Raw genomic sequence first — 19,209 nt, forward strand, 5'->3', positions numbered from 1 at the left:
CAGGGTCGCGGGGGGGATGCTGCAGCCTATCCCAGCAGTCTTTGGGCGGAAGGCAGGATACACCCTGGACAGGTCGCCAGTCCATCGCAGGGCAGAGTATAATAACCAATATAATAGAAATTAATGTTATGACTATAAAATTAATAAGATCAAATTCACCACACAGTCTAGAGTGTTGTTTGAATGAGGCAGGGCGGCCATTCAGAACAGAGCTAATTTGCATAAATTAGTCTTAAATTTGTGAGGGATAAAGTAGTCATGGTAAATTTACTTTTTTTGGTATACATAAACCACACAAATTTGGAAGTAGACCTCACTATATAGAAAATAATCCAATTAAAGTATAATGCAGGACATGGGCCCTTTAGCATTATTTTGGAAGACTTTGCTTCAATTCCTGGAGAAAATGTATATGATTTATTCCCCACATTCTCATTTAGGTTTTCAAAGTGCTCCTTGCTAATTTTAAAGGTTACGAGAGTTTTCTCTTTTACCAGTCAGCCGAGCTGCTGTGCATTTTAACCTTTTGTTTTATTACAACATCTAACCACACTCATATTAGTGTAAAATGGATTATTATTATTAACATTAAAACTTTGACTGTGCACTTTCATATAGTGTCTTTAAATGTAGATACTCGTTTTATAGAGCGGAAGAGTATATCTTTGTCAACTTTTGTAAACAGGAGCACTATATAAAACACCACTATATTTAGTAAGGTGTAGGAACAAGATAATTAAGTCATCAGCTTAATTTTGAAGATCACTAATGTCACAAAAAAGATGCCAAATCGTAAAATATCCCACGCAGAGTTCACTGTCCACCAGGTTTACGTAATGATCATGCTTTCTGTTTTTTTAAGGATGGATTATTAGACTGACTGCTGTGGTGTGTGAATAGATTATTGATTTAAAGTAAACCCGAATGTTCCAAAACATGAAATAATCAGATCATTAAAATCATATAAATATGCTTTTTGGAGGAACCTTTGGAAGCAGTCACCCAGGTCACTCATATGGCGGATCCTGTTATGCTCCTGCACCAGTTAATCAAGCCTGGGAAGTGATAGTTTGGAGAACTAGAGTGGATCAGTCTTTCACAGCCTCAAGTTCAGTTCTTCTAAGTAGACAACAACGCATAGCATAATGTATTGTGGTAAACATACAATCTGCAACTAATAATTAAGCAGAGCTCTAAGTAAAAATTGTCAGGATATTGTTGCATGCTGTTTATAATACAAAGAAATGATCTTGGAGTAGCCTCGTTAGCTTTACTAGTGCTGGGACTTCGCCGCGGTCAATGGACTACAAATCCCATGAACCATCGCGACGATTTTGAACTGCACCGACGTCATTTGGATGAGCGGGACGAACCCGGCGACCCACTACACAAGTTCCTACATCAAACCTTGAAAATCGAACTGAAAACAGTCGAACAGGTAAATATGTTCATGATATTTATAAACTGATGTGGCCAGAGAGGCTGGACTGGTCGGTAACAGCCAGCCTGAGCGGTATTCGAGCTCATGTAAGTCTCCATGCTGCGTCGCTGCGTTTCCATAGACAGCGAGTCAGATATCAATGTGGTTTCACTGTTGTCGCTTTGTAATGTTCTGTATTAACTTCTCTTTAGTCTAACAGTAATTAAATACATTGATGTTGTTATCCAGAGGTGGGTAGTAACTAGCCTCCATTACTCCATGTGCAATTTTAATAGATTTAATTAGACTATTTAAATAATAATAATAGTAATAATAATAATACTTGTACTCTGGTAACGTTAGCTAGATAGCTTTAAGTTATATAAGCTAATTAAGTTATGTAAGTATCTAAAATCTAAGTTATATAAATTAAATAAGCTATATAAGTATATAGATATGCTTAAAAATAGTTCTTCAGATTGATGGAGAATATGTTGTATATGGTTCTCTATTTAGTTCTCTATTTACCTTTCTTTATACAGCACCAAAAAGGGTTCATCTATTGTTACAAGCTTGATATCGTGACAACAGAAGAACCCTTTTTGATGCTAAATAGAACTTATGGTTCTTAAATAGGACCATTACCTTTACTAAAGAACTGTTGAAGAACCATCTTTTCTAAGTGTGTATGTAGTGAATTCTGGTTTTTCCTCTTGTCTTCACATGTCGTTTATTGATTTCTCTTATTCTGTTTAATTTCCATCTGTTCTGTTGAATCAGCACCTGTACTGTTTTGCTGCCTAACTAACCAGTTAAGTTAGATGTATCCATATATTCCACTGCATGAGTGCAGAATTTGGAGAAGTTTTGAGCCTAACAAGTTTACTCAACTTGTTTTGTAGCCATTAATCTGCTCATTTCATTATAGCACCAATAATTTGCTACGGTGCAGCTTTAGGCTTCTCTACCCATCTTCACTGTCGACATATTCTTCAAATATTCTACAAAGTTTAACACAAAACCAAATGCATAATTGACTACCGTAAAAACAGGGATGTTAAATGAGGAAAGTGCAGTAGCTGTTATTTAGGATTGTTTTTGTCACTTTACACCTTTCTCCTGTTTTTTTTTTTTTTTTTTTTGTGGCAGGCGACTAAATGTAAATGGCATATTCAGATTTATTTACAACCACTGGCCTAAAGTTTGGTTTTGTGTGCAGAATGTGATTATATTATGATTATATGCACACGTCATTATATGTAGCCTTCTAAAACATCTTGGTGATCCCTTCATATGACGTGAGCAAATATTACCTTGGAAAAATAACTTTGAAAAATAATGTGCACTACCGCTCAAAAGTTTAGAATCCCTCCTCTGATTAAAGGCCTCATTGCTGGAAAAGTACATTTCCCTCCCTTTTTTTGGTTTAAAGCAGCATGTAGGCTAAACATAGTTAGTACATGGTACCATTTGCTACCCAGTTCATACAGTCTATATATGGAAACTTTGCTGCAAAAAACAGGATTGTTTCAGGTTGGTTTCTGTGATGTCATGAGAATCAACTCATTTACATATATTCTATTTAGCCTACAGTACTGTGCTACTACAGTTCTACTACAGTAATTTCTATATTGAAGTTCTATAGAGTGTTTGTTTTTTGTTTGTCCCCCCTTTTGCTGCAGTAACTGCCTCTATTGTTCTGCTCACAGGCAGTGAGGTAGTGATGCTAGATGATTAGTTCTGGATCACTCCAACTCATCCCAGAGGAGTTGGATGGAGCTCTATTACTCCAGAGAACACAGTTCCATTGCACCACAGCCCAATGCTGGGGAGTTTTTTTTGTACTCTTCTAGCTGACGCTTGGCTTTGGGCATGGTGTCCTTAGGCTTATGTGTGGCTACTCCAGACTGTCCCACTCTATTGGGACTGCTTTTCTGTGGAGATTAAAATACAAGCCGTTTGTGCACCTGTTGAACGCCTGGGTCAGCAATGGAAGCACCTTGGAGTAGCTCTCCAAATCCACTGACTAGAAAGGCTGTCTGTGTTTTTTTGGACTTATAATGTAGCTCTTGTAGGTGAAGAGACCAGTCGATACTCTCTGTGTTTCTTGAGATGTTTTTATGTTTTCTTTTTTTTCTGTTGAAGAAGAGAACCCTGCCCCCCATTTCTAAGTATCTGCAAAGTTCATTTCAAGGTTAGACATTAGGAGTCCACAGAGAAGATATATTTTCTTCCTGAGAAAATATTTCTTGAGCTGATACCAGGTGGCTGCATCCAATTACTGTCCGTGTTCTTATCACATCACACTTGGGAGCGTTCCATTGCTGTGAGCTACCATCTGCCCTCAGTCCTTGAAAATATTAAACAGACAGATTTCTGTACAGCAAAAAACAGTAAAATATTTTTTATTTTCTTATATGCTAAATTCAGCTAATAAACAGTTATTGTGCATTAAAATGTGCAGAAGTGTGTTCTCTGTAGAGGATGTACTTATTTTCACATAGAATGCAGCAAAGCATCATTTGATCAGGGACACCCAAACATTTGCATACAATGATGGATGGATGGGTAGTAGAGCTGAACAAGATCCATATTCCAATTATATGTGACATAAATCAATATTGTTTTAAGTGGGGAAATTTCACTGGCAGCCTGGGACATTAGTTCAGTATTCAAACCTTATGTGTTCTTGGCCAAAAAAATAATCCCTGGAGCTTAATTTATAGAAAACAATCACATTTAAATTGCATTTACAACATCTGTGAGAAAAATCGCAATTAGATATTTAACCCAGATTGTTCAACCCTAACAAAGAGACTAGAGAAAGACAGACATAAAGGAAAAAAGAGAGAAAATTTGCATGTTAACCTACATCACTTAAATGCTTAATCTTTCATGTCTAAACATTAAGTCATATATTACATTGTTGATAGAGAAACAGACCACTGATGGAAATTGTCTGGCCCGGTTTCCCAAAAGCATCTTAGTGTTAAATCTTAAAGGGGAGTTATGAAAAAAAAAATTTAATTTAAAGATGTAAGCAGGGTCATTCAGGGTGATCTGATGTGAATTCTTTTTTACAGACTCAAATTTCTTTAAAGTGGTGGTGATAGGACCATTCATAATGTCTGCAGCACAAATATTGCTGTTTTATTTACTATCCAAAACCACCAGTGAATGCACATGCCCCTTCTGAGTTTTATATGTAATGCTGATGGTGATAAAGTAATGTTAAATCTGAACATAAAGATCCATGGGTGGATTCAAATGAATTGATTTAAATATTAAATACATTTTAAGCCAAAACTTTGACAAAACTATCATAAAACAACGTGTCAGACATCAGGACAGGCAGCATATATATCTAACCACTTCATGTAATAACTGTGAACGGGAGCTTTTAGATGCATTAAACTCTTTGATGTCTGGTTCCTGTCAGCATCACTGTGAGCAATTCTGACTCACTAAGCTTCTCTGGAATGGATCACTTCACACCAACCCACTCTGATTGACATTGTTTACATCTTAACCATTTAATCATGGCGGATGGTGGTTTTGTGAAATTCAGCCCTGTTTGATTTTCAGGTTGTTTATTGATTTTCATAGATAGACATGGGGACTGTTCACATCAACTCACCAGGCTTCAGGAAACACAACTTCACCGTGTTTATTTGCCTTTTTGTGTTTATGTATGTGTGTGATAGGTGTGAGGATGGCGTCGGATGATGTTGCTCAGTTGGCTGACTCGCTGGCCAAGACTCAGGTCGGAGAGGGTGAACTCAGCTATAAAGGGCAGGGTCTGAAACTGAATGACGCCCAGTCTGGTGAGCACTTGTAATGCAGTCACCACCAAATAGTGATGTAAATCTCTGACCTCGCAATGATTGAGTTAAATTACAATTCTTTAATGCATGATTCAATGAATCATGAAACGTCAGATGCCACTGTTTCATTTGGTTTGTTTGGTATGATTTCGAATAGGAAAAAATACTTAACATACATATTTAACTAGAAATCTATTTACACTGTAGTGGCAAATAGACCTGTTATTATAATCGATTGTAATCATATAACTCTAGCAAAATCTATACAGTTCAATCGCCTCCATTAGATTGGTACATCCTGATGCATTTTTACACCCCTACTACCAAACACTTCCCTTAAGTTTTAACTAAAGACTTTTCAAGTCAAATCTGGAGGCAAGAACCCACAGTTAGTAATTGCCATAATTTTCTAATGTTCATTAAGGGTGGTCAAGTTTTACTTTTCTACTCTTTGTGCTGAGCTGAATAACCATCTGTTCTCACATAGAATCAGTGGGCAACTAACAGAAACATCTTTATATGGCTTGTGATGTGATGTGGCTCTTTACACATTGCAGACTTGCTGTTTATTCAGTCATCTGTCAGCTCCTTTAACCCTTTTTTCTCTCTCCTCCATCCATCTCTAGCGGAAGAGATCGTGAAGGCTATTCGGGAGTTTAAGGGTTTGCAGGCTTTGCGGTTGGAGGGGAACACTGTTGGAGTAGAGGCTGCCCAGGCCATCGCTAAAGCACTGGAGGACAAGAGTGACTTTCAGGTACACAGTGGTAAACCCAGGGCAACAGGCACTATCATTAGCTTGGCACTGTCATACAAGTGACTTACAGCACTGAAGCTTTCATGTAACTAGTTGCATGTTGTGAGTTGCCTGCAACATAATTTCCCTGCAACTTGACATTCATTGCAGACCACATCTGTAATAATTCCCATCCTTTGTATCCCAAACAAACCTTGAGTCAGCCGGTCTTTTATTTTCTTGTGCAGTGATCTGGTGGAATTTGTCGTTTTAGAGTATGCTACTTGATATAATCCCATGATGCATTATTGGCATTTTGATTGGCTTATTTCATAGTTTAGTTTCTTACAACTCTTGCGTCTGAGTTTCAAGACGCTTTACATTATGCAACTCAAACAGTTTCATTTCATGTAGGTTTCAAGCAGCTAATGTTGTGTGAAGGTTTCACCATGTAAAACCAGGCTAACATGGCCAATTCCATGCTAGTGGAAGTCAGTGTTATTTTGTAATGGTAAAAATGTGGGAAATTGATGTTGAGAATCATTAATTAATTAATTCATTCATTCATGCATTTATTCATTCATCTATAACCGCTTAATCCATCTGTTGAGAAGAAGTAAATAATAACCAATTATGTGTCACAGCTAAATGTTATAATCATGGTGATTTCATGATGCATCCATTGTTATTTGATTTTCAGCCCTACTGATGCCTGTGTTCTAGTGAGTTGAGTGTTTTTTACACTGTCTTTGTTTATATGAGGATGTTTTTCTCTGTTTATTTCAGTGCTGCTACTGGAGTGACATGTTCACTGGCCGCCTGCGTTCTGAGATCCCTCCTGCACTGGTAAGAGCTTCTGCAGCAGAAATGAGGGGAGAGGGTGGGCAGAGAAGAAAGGGATGGGGCGGCGGGAGAAAAGAAAAGAGGGGAAAACGCAAAGTATAATAAGGTGCTTTAAAGCAAATACATTTTTGTGATCATTACATGTTCTTGAAAACTAACACAGTAAAGAGAAGGTATAATCATGGTAAGCTGTTTTACATTTTAGTGTTACAGTTTAGTGTTTCTTTAATAATTTCATGCTCACCCTTTCTTTCTCTCTCTTACTCTTCCTGTCTCTGTCTCTCTCTCAGAACTCTCTAGGAGCAGCTCTAATAAATGCTGGAGCTCAGCTGAAGGTGCTAGATCTAAGTGATAACGCGTTTGGTCCTGATGGTGTGAAGGGCATTGAGAAGCTGCTGAAGAGCACTGCTTGTCACACACTGCAGGAACTGCGCCTCAACAACTGCGGCATGGGCATAGGTGGAGGGAAGGTAAGAGGAAGGTTTGGTGTTAAACGGCAGGCTTAGTTGAACAGATTAGTGTGGACCACTGACCTTTATAACTGTAAAATCTGTGCAGGCCTCTGTCATATAAAAGGGTCTGAAGTCTGCATCTCATTGTAGCTTTTTGATGTCGTACACTTTAGATCTTGGCAGCAGCACTAACAGAGTGCCATAAGAAGTCGAGCGAACTTGGTGCCCCCCTGAGCCTGAAGGTCTTCGTTGCAGGCAGGAACAGGCTGGAGAATGATGGTGCCACAGCACTGGCACAGGCCTTTCAGGTGAAAATACACACTGTGCACAGATCTGTCTGTCTTAAAACACCACCTTTTACTATTCATAAAGTGTGCAAATTTCTCCTGTAGCTTTCGATCAGTGAACGGAAGAAGGCTAATATGTGTAAATTATCCTCGTTTGTAGTTAAGACAGCTGCCACGTTTTTATCTGAAATTTGTGTAGATCACTGATTTCTGTGGACTGTTTTAACTACTGTGAGAGCTACATGTTCGTCTACAAATTACATCGTAAGTGGTAATCATGGGGGTCCAAGCACAACAGGCTTTAAGGCCTAAGTTTAATCCTTTTGGAAGAAAACAAATAGCAAGTTTTTTAAAGGCCTCTGTTTATAATAATTACTGATGAGGGGTTGCTGAAGATGATGTCTGCCAAATTTCCTACATGAAAACATTTTACCCCCAACCACCCCCTACAAAAACTACCATGACTACTATGGCTAGAGCTGTGCTTCTGTTATTTCTCTAGTTAATGGGCAGCCTGGAGGAAATCCACATGCCTCAGAATGGCATCAACCATCCCGGAGTGACGGCTTTGGCCAGTGCTGTGCAGCACAACGCACAGCTCAGGGTGCTCAACCTCAACGACAACACCTTTACTAAGAAGGGTGCTATTGCCATGGCCCAGGTATGCTATTCCTGCTACATGTTAAACACCAACAGTACTATGCAAATGTCAGACATTTTTTTTAATTGACAGTAAAAACAGTGTCAGAAAAAACATGATGCTCTTGTCTGAAACAGCTTGTTTTGATTGTTTGTGTTTTGTTTTCATTTTATTTCGTAAATGCTAACAAAAACTATATTTTCAGGAAGTTTTTTGTGTTTTAACTTTTTTTTTTCAAAATGATGTGACATATACTGTAAATTACATATATTACATTTAATGTTTTTTGCTATCAAGACAGCTAAAACTAAGAATCAGTGTGTGACATCAATACCAGTTTAACACTAACAGAAATGAAAGACTGGAACAGAGTCACTGTAACTAAATGAGAGTAAACAGTATAGTGTATCTGTCCCTCAGGCACTGAAGCATCTACGCAGTGTGCAGGTGATAAACTTCGGGGACTGCCTGGTTCGGTCTGAGGGAGCCATCGCTATAGCCGAGGCTCTAACAGACGGACTTCCAATTCTCAAGGTACAAAATGCTAAATTTGAGACTGAAAACTGAGATTCGAGTCTGCGCTTTGTGCTTCTTTCAAAGCCAAAAAAAATTATAAACACGGCCAAATATACATTTTTCTTTCTGCAAAACAAGATTGTATAACAGGAACTTCTCATGAAATTGAAATAATAATAAAATATCATTTTAAAATAACATTTAAAACCTGCATTTCCAACAGAATTTCTCCACTTGATTTAATGAGCTACAGATGAGAATTAATATAAAACTACAACATTCTTCTGTTATCACCCACCGTAACCCGAGAGCCCAGATGGAGAATATATTGAAACATCGTTTTGTCTTTGTCTTACTTTTTCTTAGGAATTAAATCTGTCATTTGGAGAGATCACAGAGGAGGCAGCACTGGCAGTTGCAAAAGCTGTTGAACGCAAAGATCAACTAGAGAAACTCGACCTTAATGGTACTTCGTTCACATACACATAATTCTGTCCTTCTCTCCCCCTCTCTCTGTTTCTCTCTGTCTCTCTGTTTCTCTCTCAGTTTAACTCATAGTAGCTTTATTGGCACGAATGTCTCAAGTATAGTGTTGCCAAAAGCATATAACTTTGAAGCTGAATGTACTTTGTAGAATAAATAGTTATGGAATTACTTGGTGATATTAAAAATTGTAATAATGATAAAGAAATAACTATAATAAAAATGAGAAAGGGAATAAATAAAATATGATTACATATTAAATAATAAAAAACAATAGACAATATATATATATATATATATATATATATATAGTTGCTATTGGAACAAAACCCCACATCTCCAAAACAGAAACTTTACAGGTGAAAGAAAAAACATAGTTTATTTTTAATGCAAGTCAGTGGAACCAGACATTTTACCACATAATTTTGGGCTGTTTCTTTTGGTCCATTCATCATGAAATTTACACACAATGTAAAGGACAACAGGCATTTTCAAATTATGTCAAACACTGAAAAATGACAAAAGTGGAGATACAAGGGTTTGTTCTGACAGCAATGATATTTCATTTCTTATATAGAGTGAGAGATTTGGTAACCGGTTTGTGGGATTGCAGTGTGGAGAGTGTTACTGTCCATCAGGCGGTGGAGTGTTGCCATGTATTTTGCAGCAGGAGATGCTGTGTTTCCTTTACTAAGGAAAATTGGTAATTTTTCAGATTGTGTTACATCCTCAAGACTGGATACTTTGTTTATCAGTTTTTGGTGGAACTTTGAGTCAATTTGAGTTTTTCACACAGTACAGCTCTGTCTTGAACTCATCCCACCCCACTACTCCAAAATTGGGATGTAGATGATTTAGTGTATCAAGAAATGTAAATTTCACCATAGTTTAATTCAATTTGATTAGTTTGGGATGACTTGGAATCATTAAAAATATGAATATGAAAATAGACTATTTACACAGTAGGGAAATATAAAAAAAAAACAATATAAGCTTTTTTTGAATCTTTGTTTTTGGAATTAGACCAAAGATATAAAGTTATTTTCATACTTTGTACAATGGTTTTTGAAACAATTCTAAAATGTATGGTTTGATACATTTTTGTCAATACATTTTTACAATTCTTTTTCAATACATTTTTAAGAATTCCGATATCGTGTGTGTGTGTGTAGGTAATTGTTTAGGTGAGGAGGGGTGTCAGAACCTTCAGGAGCTGATGCAGAATATGAACATGGAAGACATGCTGGGGTCTCTGAGGTACTGAACACTTACTACAACTCTGTATAACTTGCAATTGTAACATGCCTTGGAATATATTAGCAGCTCAGTGAATGTGATGTAGAATTGGCCTTCAAAATAATCCACTTTGGTTGAATTACATGATTGAAAAACCCATTGAAACACTCAACACGAACCGTGATTGGTCAAGATGCACATAGTGCACAATAAAAACACTGATAAGTTAGTCTTTTGTAATATCAGTATTGCTAAGCCAATGAACAAATGGATCCTTGACCAAATCAAGCCTCACCACTCACTTGAAGCCCAGATAACCAAATTGAATTTGGGCATATTACATTTTCCTTGAAACATTATCTTGGAATTATTTGCCATTATGTTCTATGCAGTTTCAATTCTAACATTCCCTTCTTCTCTCTGATCTCACATTCAGTGATGATGAAGGAGAGCCAGAGGAAGATGATGATGAAGATGATGATGAGGAGGAAGAGGAAGATGAAGAGGAGGAGGAAGATGATGATGAAGATGAGGAGGAGGAGGAAGAGGAAGATGAAGAAGAGGAAAATGAGGAAGAGGGAGAAGATGAGCCCAGCAAACCCAGTCAGGTCAGTGTTCTTAGTTAGGTGACGCCTAACCATCAGAACAGGAGCGCTTGAGGAGGCCAAAACATGTTAAAAATCTGAGTAACAAATCAGCATTTGTACACTCATTAACCAGACAAGTACATAGTTAATCAGTGAATCCTGTTGTACTTGTTTTAATACAAAAACACAATATTTAATGGTTTGCCTTATGAGCTTTTTTTTCCCAGATTTTTTTTTGGGGTAAATATACGCTTGTTCCAAATTTGATACCAAGAGCATGTTTACCACTGTGTAGCATAACGTTACCTTTTATAACACTTACTAAATGTCTGAGGACTGAAGATACCAACTTGAAAGTGTATTTTTTTGCCATTTTTAACAGTCTTTTTAAGAAACTGTACAATTGTGCAACTGAACATGCCTTTGTAATGTCCATTGTAAGGGGGGGGCAGATGCACTTTCCGATTACATGGCCATGCTGTTGTAAAGTACAGAATGTCGCTTGCTGTTGTCCATGCTTATTTCAACATGACATCCCTGCAAAAGATGTTTAGAAGGCAGCACGTGTTTCTCCAAAGTGTGTCTTTCAGCGTTAATGGTGCCTTAGCAGTGGACACTTTAGTTTCATCTTTGCCAGTATCGTTGGAGCCATCGTGAAGCTTCTCTGACTAACAGCTGGGCTCATTACCCAGAGTGTGCTCCAACTTGCTGTAAAAAGGCATGTTTTTTGAGCATGGTCACTTCTTTGGTTCGCATCCTCGGATTCTTTAAACTTTCAGACTTTTAACCGCTCATTTACGCTGCTGCCTCGCTCTCCTACGTTCACCTTCTGCCATTTCTTTCAAAATCTCTTCCAACACGGAGCAGTTGTGAGAAGTCTCTTCTAAATTTTAGTACAGAAACACCAGCCTTGACGAATGTAGAGTTTTTTTTTTTGTTTTGTTTAAATACAGGTCAAAATAGATCACTGTTAGTTTACGTATCACGTTTTCTGGTTGTTGTTCGCATTTCACACTGTCCTCACTTTTTGGAACTGAAGGTTGTACAGATATGTTGCCCACCGCAGTTAAAAGAAGGATGGGTTCTCCTTTTGAGCCTTGGTTCCTCTTGGTGTTTCTTCCTCATGTTTGTAGGCAGTGGCTGGGCTTGTTCCACTTATCACATTTTTATAACATTTTTGAACAAGATCTCCTGATGAACAATTTCCTGATGCATGCAAGTGATGGCAAATTCGTGAAATTTTACAGTGAAATTTTACAGTGAAATTTATTTAATTCATATTACACATATTAGTATTAGGGCTGCTGCAAATGGTTACTGTATTAACAGTTGTTCAAGTAATTGATTAATTGATCATTATGTTGTGATGGAGGCTTTCCTCTCGCTTTGTCTCATAACAGCACTGCCATCATTCAAACATCCATAAGCAGATTCTCCATTTTTTAAAATAATAGATGCCATGTTTCCCCCCTGTGTTTCCTGTAGTGTATAACAGTCATAATATACTTTCATAATGACTAATCATTGCAGTCCTAGTTAGACCTGCCCAGTATTAACAGAGGGGACTGACCTGAGACCTGTGTTCTTCTTCTGTGTGTGCAGATGTCGACTCCTCCTTCAGCTTCTCGGCCTCCAGATGTTTCGTCCTTCCTCTGTTTTCCATCTCCAGACAAACTTCTCCGTCTTGGCAGCAAGAGAGCTGAACTCATCCAGCAGCAGGTAAGGCCTGAAGGAGAAAGCAGATTTTCCAATGTATTATTTTGCACAGTGCTGTGCAGGTAAGTTCTTAAGCTTACTTTCTTGGTGCCTTATAGAAACCTTCTCAGTGGAGTGTCACTGCATGTAGAATCATTTAAATAATTAAAGAGTCAGACAGTTTTCCTCCAATGACCCAGAGGTTTGTTTATATGCACATATAGGTGGATGTGGCGGATGTGGGGAAGACTGTAGAAGCTTTCCTGAAGATTTCATCTGTGTATAAGGAAGATGACCCTGAGGTGAAAACAGCAGTGCTTGAGAGCATTGGTAAGCTCCAACACTCATAACATGTCTTCACAGTCACTTGAAGAAATGCTACAAAACATCTACATGGTGGGCCTGGGTGATATCTAAAAATAATTAGAACAGATATTTTGCTGTTCGATCTTTCCATGCTACTTTCCATGCTGTCTTTAGTTTACATGCCTTTTCAAGATTCACTGATTTTAAAGAAAATCTTGAATGAAATCATATTTTAAATATTTAATTCTGAGTAATTAAACTTTATTGCTTATTTCACCTCTCGTTCTGAGTGTCCATTGATGAGCTCCTGCTGGTCTTGGTTCATTGTTGTTTCTTTTTTTTTTCAAATGATGCACACGATGCACTGGCTGATGGCACCCCCTTGCTAAAAAACATCAGCCTGCTATGCGAGTTCCAAAGCCAAATCCATTTGCCTCCTGTATTTACAACAACAGTGCTTTCCATCTTTATAGTGGAGGCATTATAGAAGAAATAACTTTACAAAGTGGTTGGTTAGTGTAGTGGTTAACACCTCTACCTTCCACACTGTAGACTGGGGTTCAGTCCCCTGCTTGGACAAGCACCCTACACTATACCAATAAGAGTCCTTGAGCAAGACTCCTAACACTGCCTTTCGATTACCTGTGTAAAATGATCAATTTGTAAGTCGCTCTGGATAAGAGCATCAGCCAAATGCCGTAAATGTAAGAAATGTAAATGTACAATGCATCTGAAACTTTGATACGCTTTCTTTTTTCACAATTGTTCACATATTGTTGCTGTCCAAAGAAAAACATGTATCTCTAAAATGGTACATTTACAGGAGAGGCCAAAAAATGTTCTTTACTTTCAATGTAAGTTAATGTAAAGTGAGTTTATTCCAAGCCGTTTTTGAGCATTTCTGTTGATCCATTTGTCATGAAATTGTTGTACAATGTGAAGAGCAGCTGCTGGGCTCAAATGATGTGGAAAAGAAAAAAAATGGAAATACTTGTTTTTCTTTGGACAGCGATGATATGGTATGTCACACCCTGGTGAACCACCAGCAGAGACAGTGGAGAATTTGCTGCAACTGCTTACTAATGAGCCATGCAAATCCATTATTACAGTAAGAAGGAAAAAAACATTTACATGCAAATATCAATTCAGTTCCCTTTCCAAACATTGTGTTTCGGTTACTTGTCAGTTTTCACTGATACCTATTACATCACCTCTTCACTTAGGCCTACACAATTAAGAAGACAACAAACCAACACAGATGTTTTCAAATCTAAACCCTTAGTCCAGTTTTGAGTTTATAATAATTGGTAATTATAATAATTGGTAGTTTACTGAACTGTAATGCAATTAACCAGTTCATATCATCCCAGCAAGTGATTACAAAATCCAGGACCAGAACTGGATTTAAGGCCTGGATTCAAAGACTTTTGCTGTAAAACATCGTCACACACACTTCATACACAGAAACGCAGTGTTCTATACTGAGGTCTGTTCTCTGTTCATTCTCCATCATACATTGCCAGCGAATGCCTGTCCTGATAGGATGCTTTACTAAAAATGTAGTGCTAAAGAAGGCTGTGCTGGTTCTTTCCAGATGCTGTTCTGAGGAAAATGTTTTCCTTGCCATCAGCCCAGACCTTCAGCTTTATCTCCTCATTACTAGTGATGCTTGGGTTATTAAAGGTAAACCCACACAACCTTCACACACACACAAACATCCCCTACTCCCATGAGGACAATCTCTGGCGCTTAGCACAGACTACTGGATTTTCTACATTCTAGCCATTGTTAAAAACACACAGTAATGGGTTCCCTGATGTTTTGTCTTTAGTTGTTTTTCAGTCATCAAAGACCCCCCACTTTCAGATTATGCTCACAAAGCAGCCCAGTGAACTGGAACTGTCTCTCAGAATCTGATGTCTCACACTTTCACATGAACAGATGTAACTTCAGATCAAAACCAGCATGTCAGATGTCTGCAAGGCACAGACCCACTGTGTGTGAACATAGCCAAAATAGTTTACAGTGAAAATTAGGATACTGAATATGGATCAAAAAGGCTTTGCAAATTATTGTTGTCTGCTTTTATTTATATTTGTCCTACTGTCTCAACTTTTTCAGAAACTTAATTCCATAATCATCAAAGTCAATAACTATTTACTGCAGCCCTAATACACAGATGTATACGCCTCTCTGTTCACCCTTTTGTTTGTTTGCTTTTTTTTTATTGTTCTTTCTCTCGCTCTTTCTCTGTCCCTTTTTCCTGCTCTCTCCTCCTGTGTGCATGTTTAGAGTGAGGATAAAGTGAAGCCAGTGGCAGTAGTAGCAGGACATCTGCAGTGTTTGGAGCACGCAGTGAAGCAGGACTATTTCCCCCGAGAGCACATCGCTGTACTGCATGCGTTTATGGCCAGGTACAAACATACTCAGTCACACGCATGTTCGTCTGCTTTACACTGGTAAGTCTCCCAATTTGAAATGAAAAAGTTCTGAGAAAGAGGTAGTTTTAGGAATTAGTAAATATTGCAGGGTGCTGAGTTACTTTGCTACTCTTTTTCAGCAATTGGCTATAATTTTACCCCCCATTTTTAGATGCAGAACATTCATTACAGTATTTACTTTTCTGAGGTTTGTGAATAAATTGAAATCGACAGAATGCACCAACAAAACAGTAGCGTCACATGGAAAAAAATTATATGGCTACATTCACATTACCAGGTTGAAGTGGCACAAATCCGATTAAATTTTTTTTTTTGCCCAAATGTGATTCAGATCTGCTGTTCTCCAGGCTATGTGGATCTTTTCAAATCCGATCTGAGTCGCTTTCATATGTGATCCTAGGTCGGATACGTATCCGATCTGTGGCCATGCGACCTTAATATGGACGTTCAGATCGGCATTCATGTGCTTTTTTTCTCCACTGCACGTGCGCCATCATTCAGCGTCACAATGGCAGCAGCGCCAAACAGAAGTTAAAGCCTGTAAACAGTGGAAAATCAGCTCATCTCACCTTTTCTGCAATTTTCTCACTCTAATCACTCTAATAATGAGCAGCTGAGAGCTGATCAGTATTAATTATCTTCTCAGCGAAAGCTCGTTCTGACCGCTGATGATTCATTCATGTGATGTTACTGAGTAGGAGGTGCGCATGCGGGTCATTTCAGGACACCAGTTCGTTCACATTAATGACAGATTTTAATCACTTATCTAAACGAGTGTGAACGATCTTGTCAGAGAGATCGGATTTCAGCAAAAATTCAGATTTGTATTGTGAACGTAGCTCTTGAAAAACATTTTTAGTCAGTATTTTCAAAGGTACACCATTTAAGAAAGCTCAGGAAGATCTTTTTTGGTGATGCTGTTGTTTAGTCTGCTGCTGACAATGCTAATGAACCCTGCCCCCCAAAAAACTTGTTTTTATGAATAATGATAACATACTGACAGGGTTGTCACTGTCTATTACTTAAGTAATCAAGTAATCTACTGACTGTTTTGCAGATTAATTGAGGAGAGTTTAAAAAAAGGCAATAATAACTTGACAATAATAAACCTGTTTTAAAAATTATGAAATACTTTACTAGAAAAAGACTTCAATAAAAAAAAAAAACACTGTTAGGCAAAAAATGTAAATGAGTGGTCATGTAATTCCAAGCAGTAAGCCATGTGAGGCAGTGTGATAGTGATTTTATCATAGGTTGGTATTAGGCACAATGCGAAGCAGAGTATGTTTTTGTTGTCTAGCGGCAGTGGATTCTTGTAGGAGGACAAGAATGTTCAGTCACCCATCAGTGTATATTGCAGTCTTTTTAGGTTTTAACATTTTTCATATAATAATCAACATATTGCTGCTGCTGGAACAAAACCTCCAACCTTGTTCCTCCGTTTTCGTCATTTGATAGTGCGTTGCCCTGTACATTGTATGTAAATTTCATGATGAATGGACTAAAAGAAATGACCTAAAATTACTTGGAAAAAGTCTGGATACACTTACTTACAATAAAAGTAAACTAGGTTTTGTCCTTCTCCTCTAAAATGACCATTTTGGAGCCACAAGGATTTGTTCCAGTGACAGTGATATAAGAAAGTAATGTTAATGCAAAAAGGACCAGAACTATTTCTTTCACAAAGGCCATTTTCAAGTAAATGAAAGAAGTAGGGGAATTTAAAAAATGTATTAGTATCATGCAAATCACTTTATCAAAGTTAAATTCCTCAAGGAAATTTTAATCAGTTTTTTTTTTAATGGAGAACTCAGCCTTAATCTAGTAATCTAGGCCCCTGTCCTATTGCCTGACTCTAGTTTCTTATTTTGTCTGTGTCTGACTGTATTTATTTTTACTAGACCAAACAAATCATTGGAGACGTGCGTCAGCGCTCGGGACAGCCTGAGATCCACACTGCAGAGACTCCAGCCAGAGAGCTAAAAGGACATCCACACCCTCACAAGCTTACACGCACACACGGCTGACAAATATTTGGACATTTTTCTGCTCATTTGACTGGACTTAAACTGTAAGAAGAGCTCAGCTATGGCGGACAGAATTTGACAAAAAGGGATTCAGGCTACTAGGAAGACATTCAGTGGCTATTAATAATGCCAGTCTCTGACAACTGCTGGATTACACTGAAAGCCATTCAGAATTTGAGCTTTAAATGACAGCCTGTCATTGTTGGCTTTTTTTTTTAAAACTAATTAAACAACAACTCTTAGCACTGAAGATGAACCTAACTGGAGCTTTTAGCTGTTGTCAAAAACTTGACTCTGCAAGTCTGCTGTTGTTTGAGGACAGTGGTAATTCTCTTGTGTTGTAGACAGGTCTCCACCATTTTGGTCTTCATGGCATTCACTAGCTTTTCTGTAGCGATAAGTTAAGTTCTTTAGCGTGTACACTGGCCATCAAAAACTGGGAGACATCTCGCCTTCTATTGCAATTTGAATTTTACCACTATTTCTGGCCCATACATCACTGTTTGTTTTATGGCCCAAAAGTTATTTAAGCACCTGAAATCAAAGTTTCATGTCTTATAACATTTCTATAGACCTCTGTAGTCGTGTCGTCAAAATGTTCCAAACCTGATAGTTTTTTCCGTGCCGACATCCAGATGTCACTGGATCATTTGAATTACAAGGTCAGTAAGGAGACGAAATACAGAGCTAGTTAGTTAAATAACAGACTTTCATACAATGTTGTTTCAGTGTCGTTTCAGTGCTCAAGAGCATTAGCTTGGTCATGGCATGTACGTAGCCTTACTCTGAGTGCTAAAGGCCCTTGTGATTCAGTGGGGAGAGACATCCATGAGCCAAAATGTATCAGGTTTGGAAAACTTGTTCATCACATGATGCAATTTAAAAAACAATATGTTCCTAATTATAGGCATTATAACTTTAGAGGTCAATATCTAAGCACTCAGTCTTATAAGCACTCGTAAGCCATTAAAATGCCCATTCCAAAATCCGCACTGCTGATTGGCTGTCTAAACAATGTTATTAATGTCAGCGTTTCTTGATTATGCTCCAGTGCAGTTGAATATGCGCACCTCCAGCACCTGTGTCATTCCTGCATTAAGCATAGTTCATTTTGAACAATACCCGGTTGTTACAGTACATTTTTCAATTACCTAAAATATGTAATATATTAAGTAATTGATAAATGACAAAGGAGACATGTATTGAACATTTTTAAAGGCTAGTGTGCCCCAATCCCCCCACCCCCCACCCCTCTGGGCACTGTATATCCATACACCATGCCAAAAATGCCTTTTTATAAATTTTTCAAATTAGATGTGATTGTACCTTTAATGTATGGGCTGTTTCATACTTTTATGTGGATGTGAATTTCAATGCATTATACGTAGCTCACTGTGTGGTTTCTTTAAAGACATTCTATAATACCATTATAAAACAAATGATTGTCATAAATAAATGAATAAATGTCATAATGGGCTGACATCCAGTCAGTTTGTGTTTTTACTCTGTGCTGGTTGTTTACAGATTCTCTCTTTGGTTTAAATCAGTCTTCATGATACTCAGCAGTTGTTCAGTTTTCTAGAAGTGCTGATGCTCATGACAGACTCAGAAATGCTCAATGTGACCTTATTGGATAACATGCCATTAGGGCTCACTAATATTGATTAAATTATATATTGATCATATATGGTTATCAGCAGGTAATTGTTTTTAAACATT

At 37.8% G+C, this 19,209-nt stretch overlaps 1 protein-coding gene across 2 annotated transcripts; it reads left to right on the forward strand.

The window, feature by feature from the left end:
• The first annotated feature begins 1,344 nt into the window (after window positions 1–1,344).
• rangap1a (RAN GTPase activating protein 1a) lies at window positions 1,345–18,976 on the forward strand. Of its 2 annotated transcripts, none has more exons than XM_017717325.2 (16): window positions 1,345–1,438; window positions 5,125–5,244; window positions 5,871–5,998; window positions 6,764–6,823; window positions 7,111–7,290; window positions 7,446–7,580; window positions 8,062–8,220; window positions 8,620–8,733; window positions 9,082–9,181; window positions 10,371–10,455; window positions 10,871–11,042; window positions 12,624–12,740; window positions 12,941–13,046; window positions 14,617–14,705; window positions 15,315–15,481; window positions 17,365–18,976. In XM_017717325.2, coding segments are annotated over exons 2-16 (1,725 nt in total). In that variant the 5' UTR covers window positions 1,345–1,438; window positions 5,125–5,132; the 3' UTR covers window positions 17,366–18,976. The 2 variants fall into 2 exon arrangements, with proteins under 2 accessions (XP_017572814.1, XP_017572812.1); XM_017717323.2 differs by having other exon boundaries at window positions 15,315–15,436.
• The last annotated feature ends 233 nt before the right edge of the window (window positions 18,977–19,209 follow it).

Source organism: Pygocentrus nattereri, chromosome 1 (assembly GCF_015220715.1).
Source record: "Pygocentrus nattereri isolate fPygNat1 chromosome 1, fPygNat1.pri, whole genome shotgun sequence".
Classification (NCBI taxonomy): domain Eukaryota; kingdom Metazoa; phylum Chordata; class Actinopteri; order Characiformes; family Serrasalmidae; genus Pygocentrus; species Pygocentrus nattereri.

What these genes read in the sequence shown, in the direction of transcription:
- rangap1a (XM_017717323.2), top strand. Translation starts at nt 5,133, where the DNA reads ATGGCGTCGGATGATGTTGCTCAGTTGGCTGACTCGCTGGCCAAGACT. An exon ending in AGGACAAGAGTGACTTTCAG is followed by an intron (nt 5,999 to 6,763) that starts GTACACAGTGGT and finishes TGTTTATTTCAG; the next exon opens with TGCTGCTACTGGAGTGACAT. An exon ending in CTGCATGCGTTTATGGCCAG is followed by an intron (nt 15,437 to 17,364) that starts GTACAAACATAC and finishes TATTTTTACTAG; the next exon opens with ACCAAACAAATCATTGGAGA.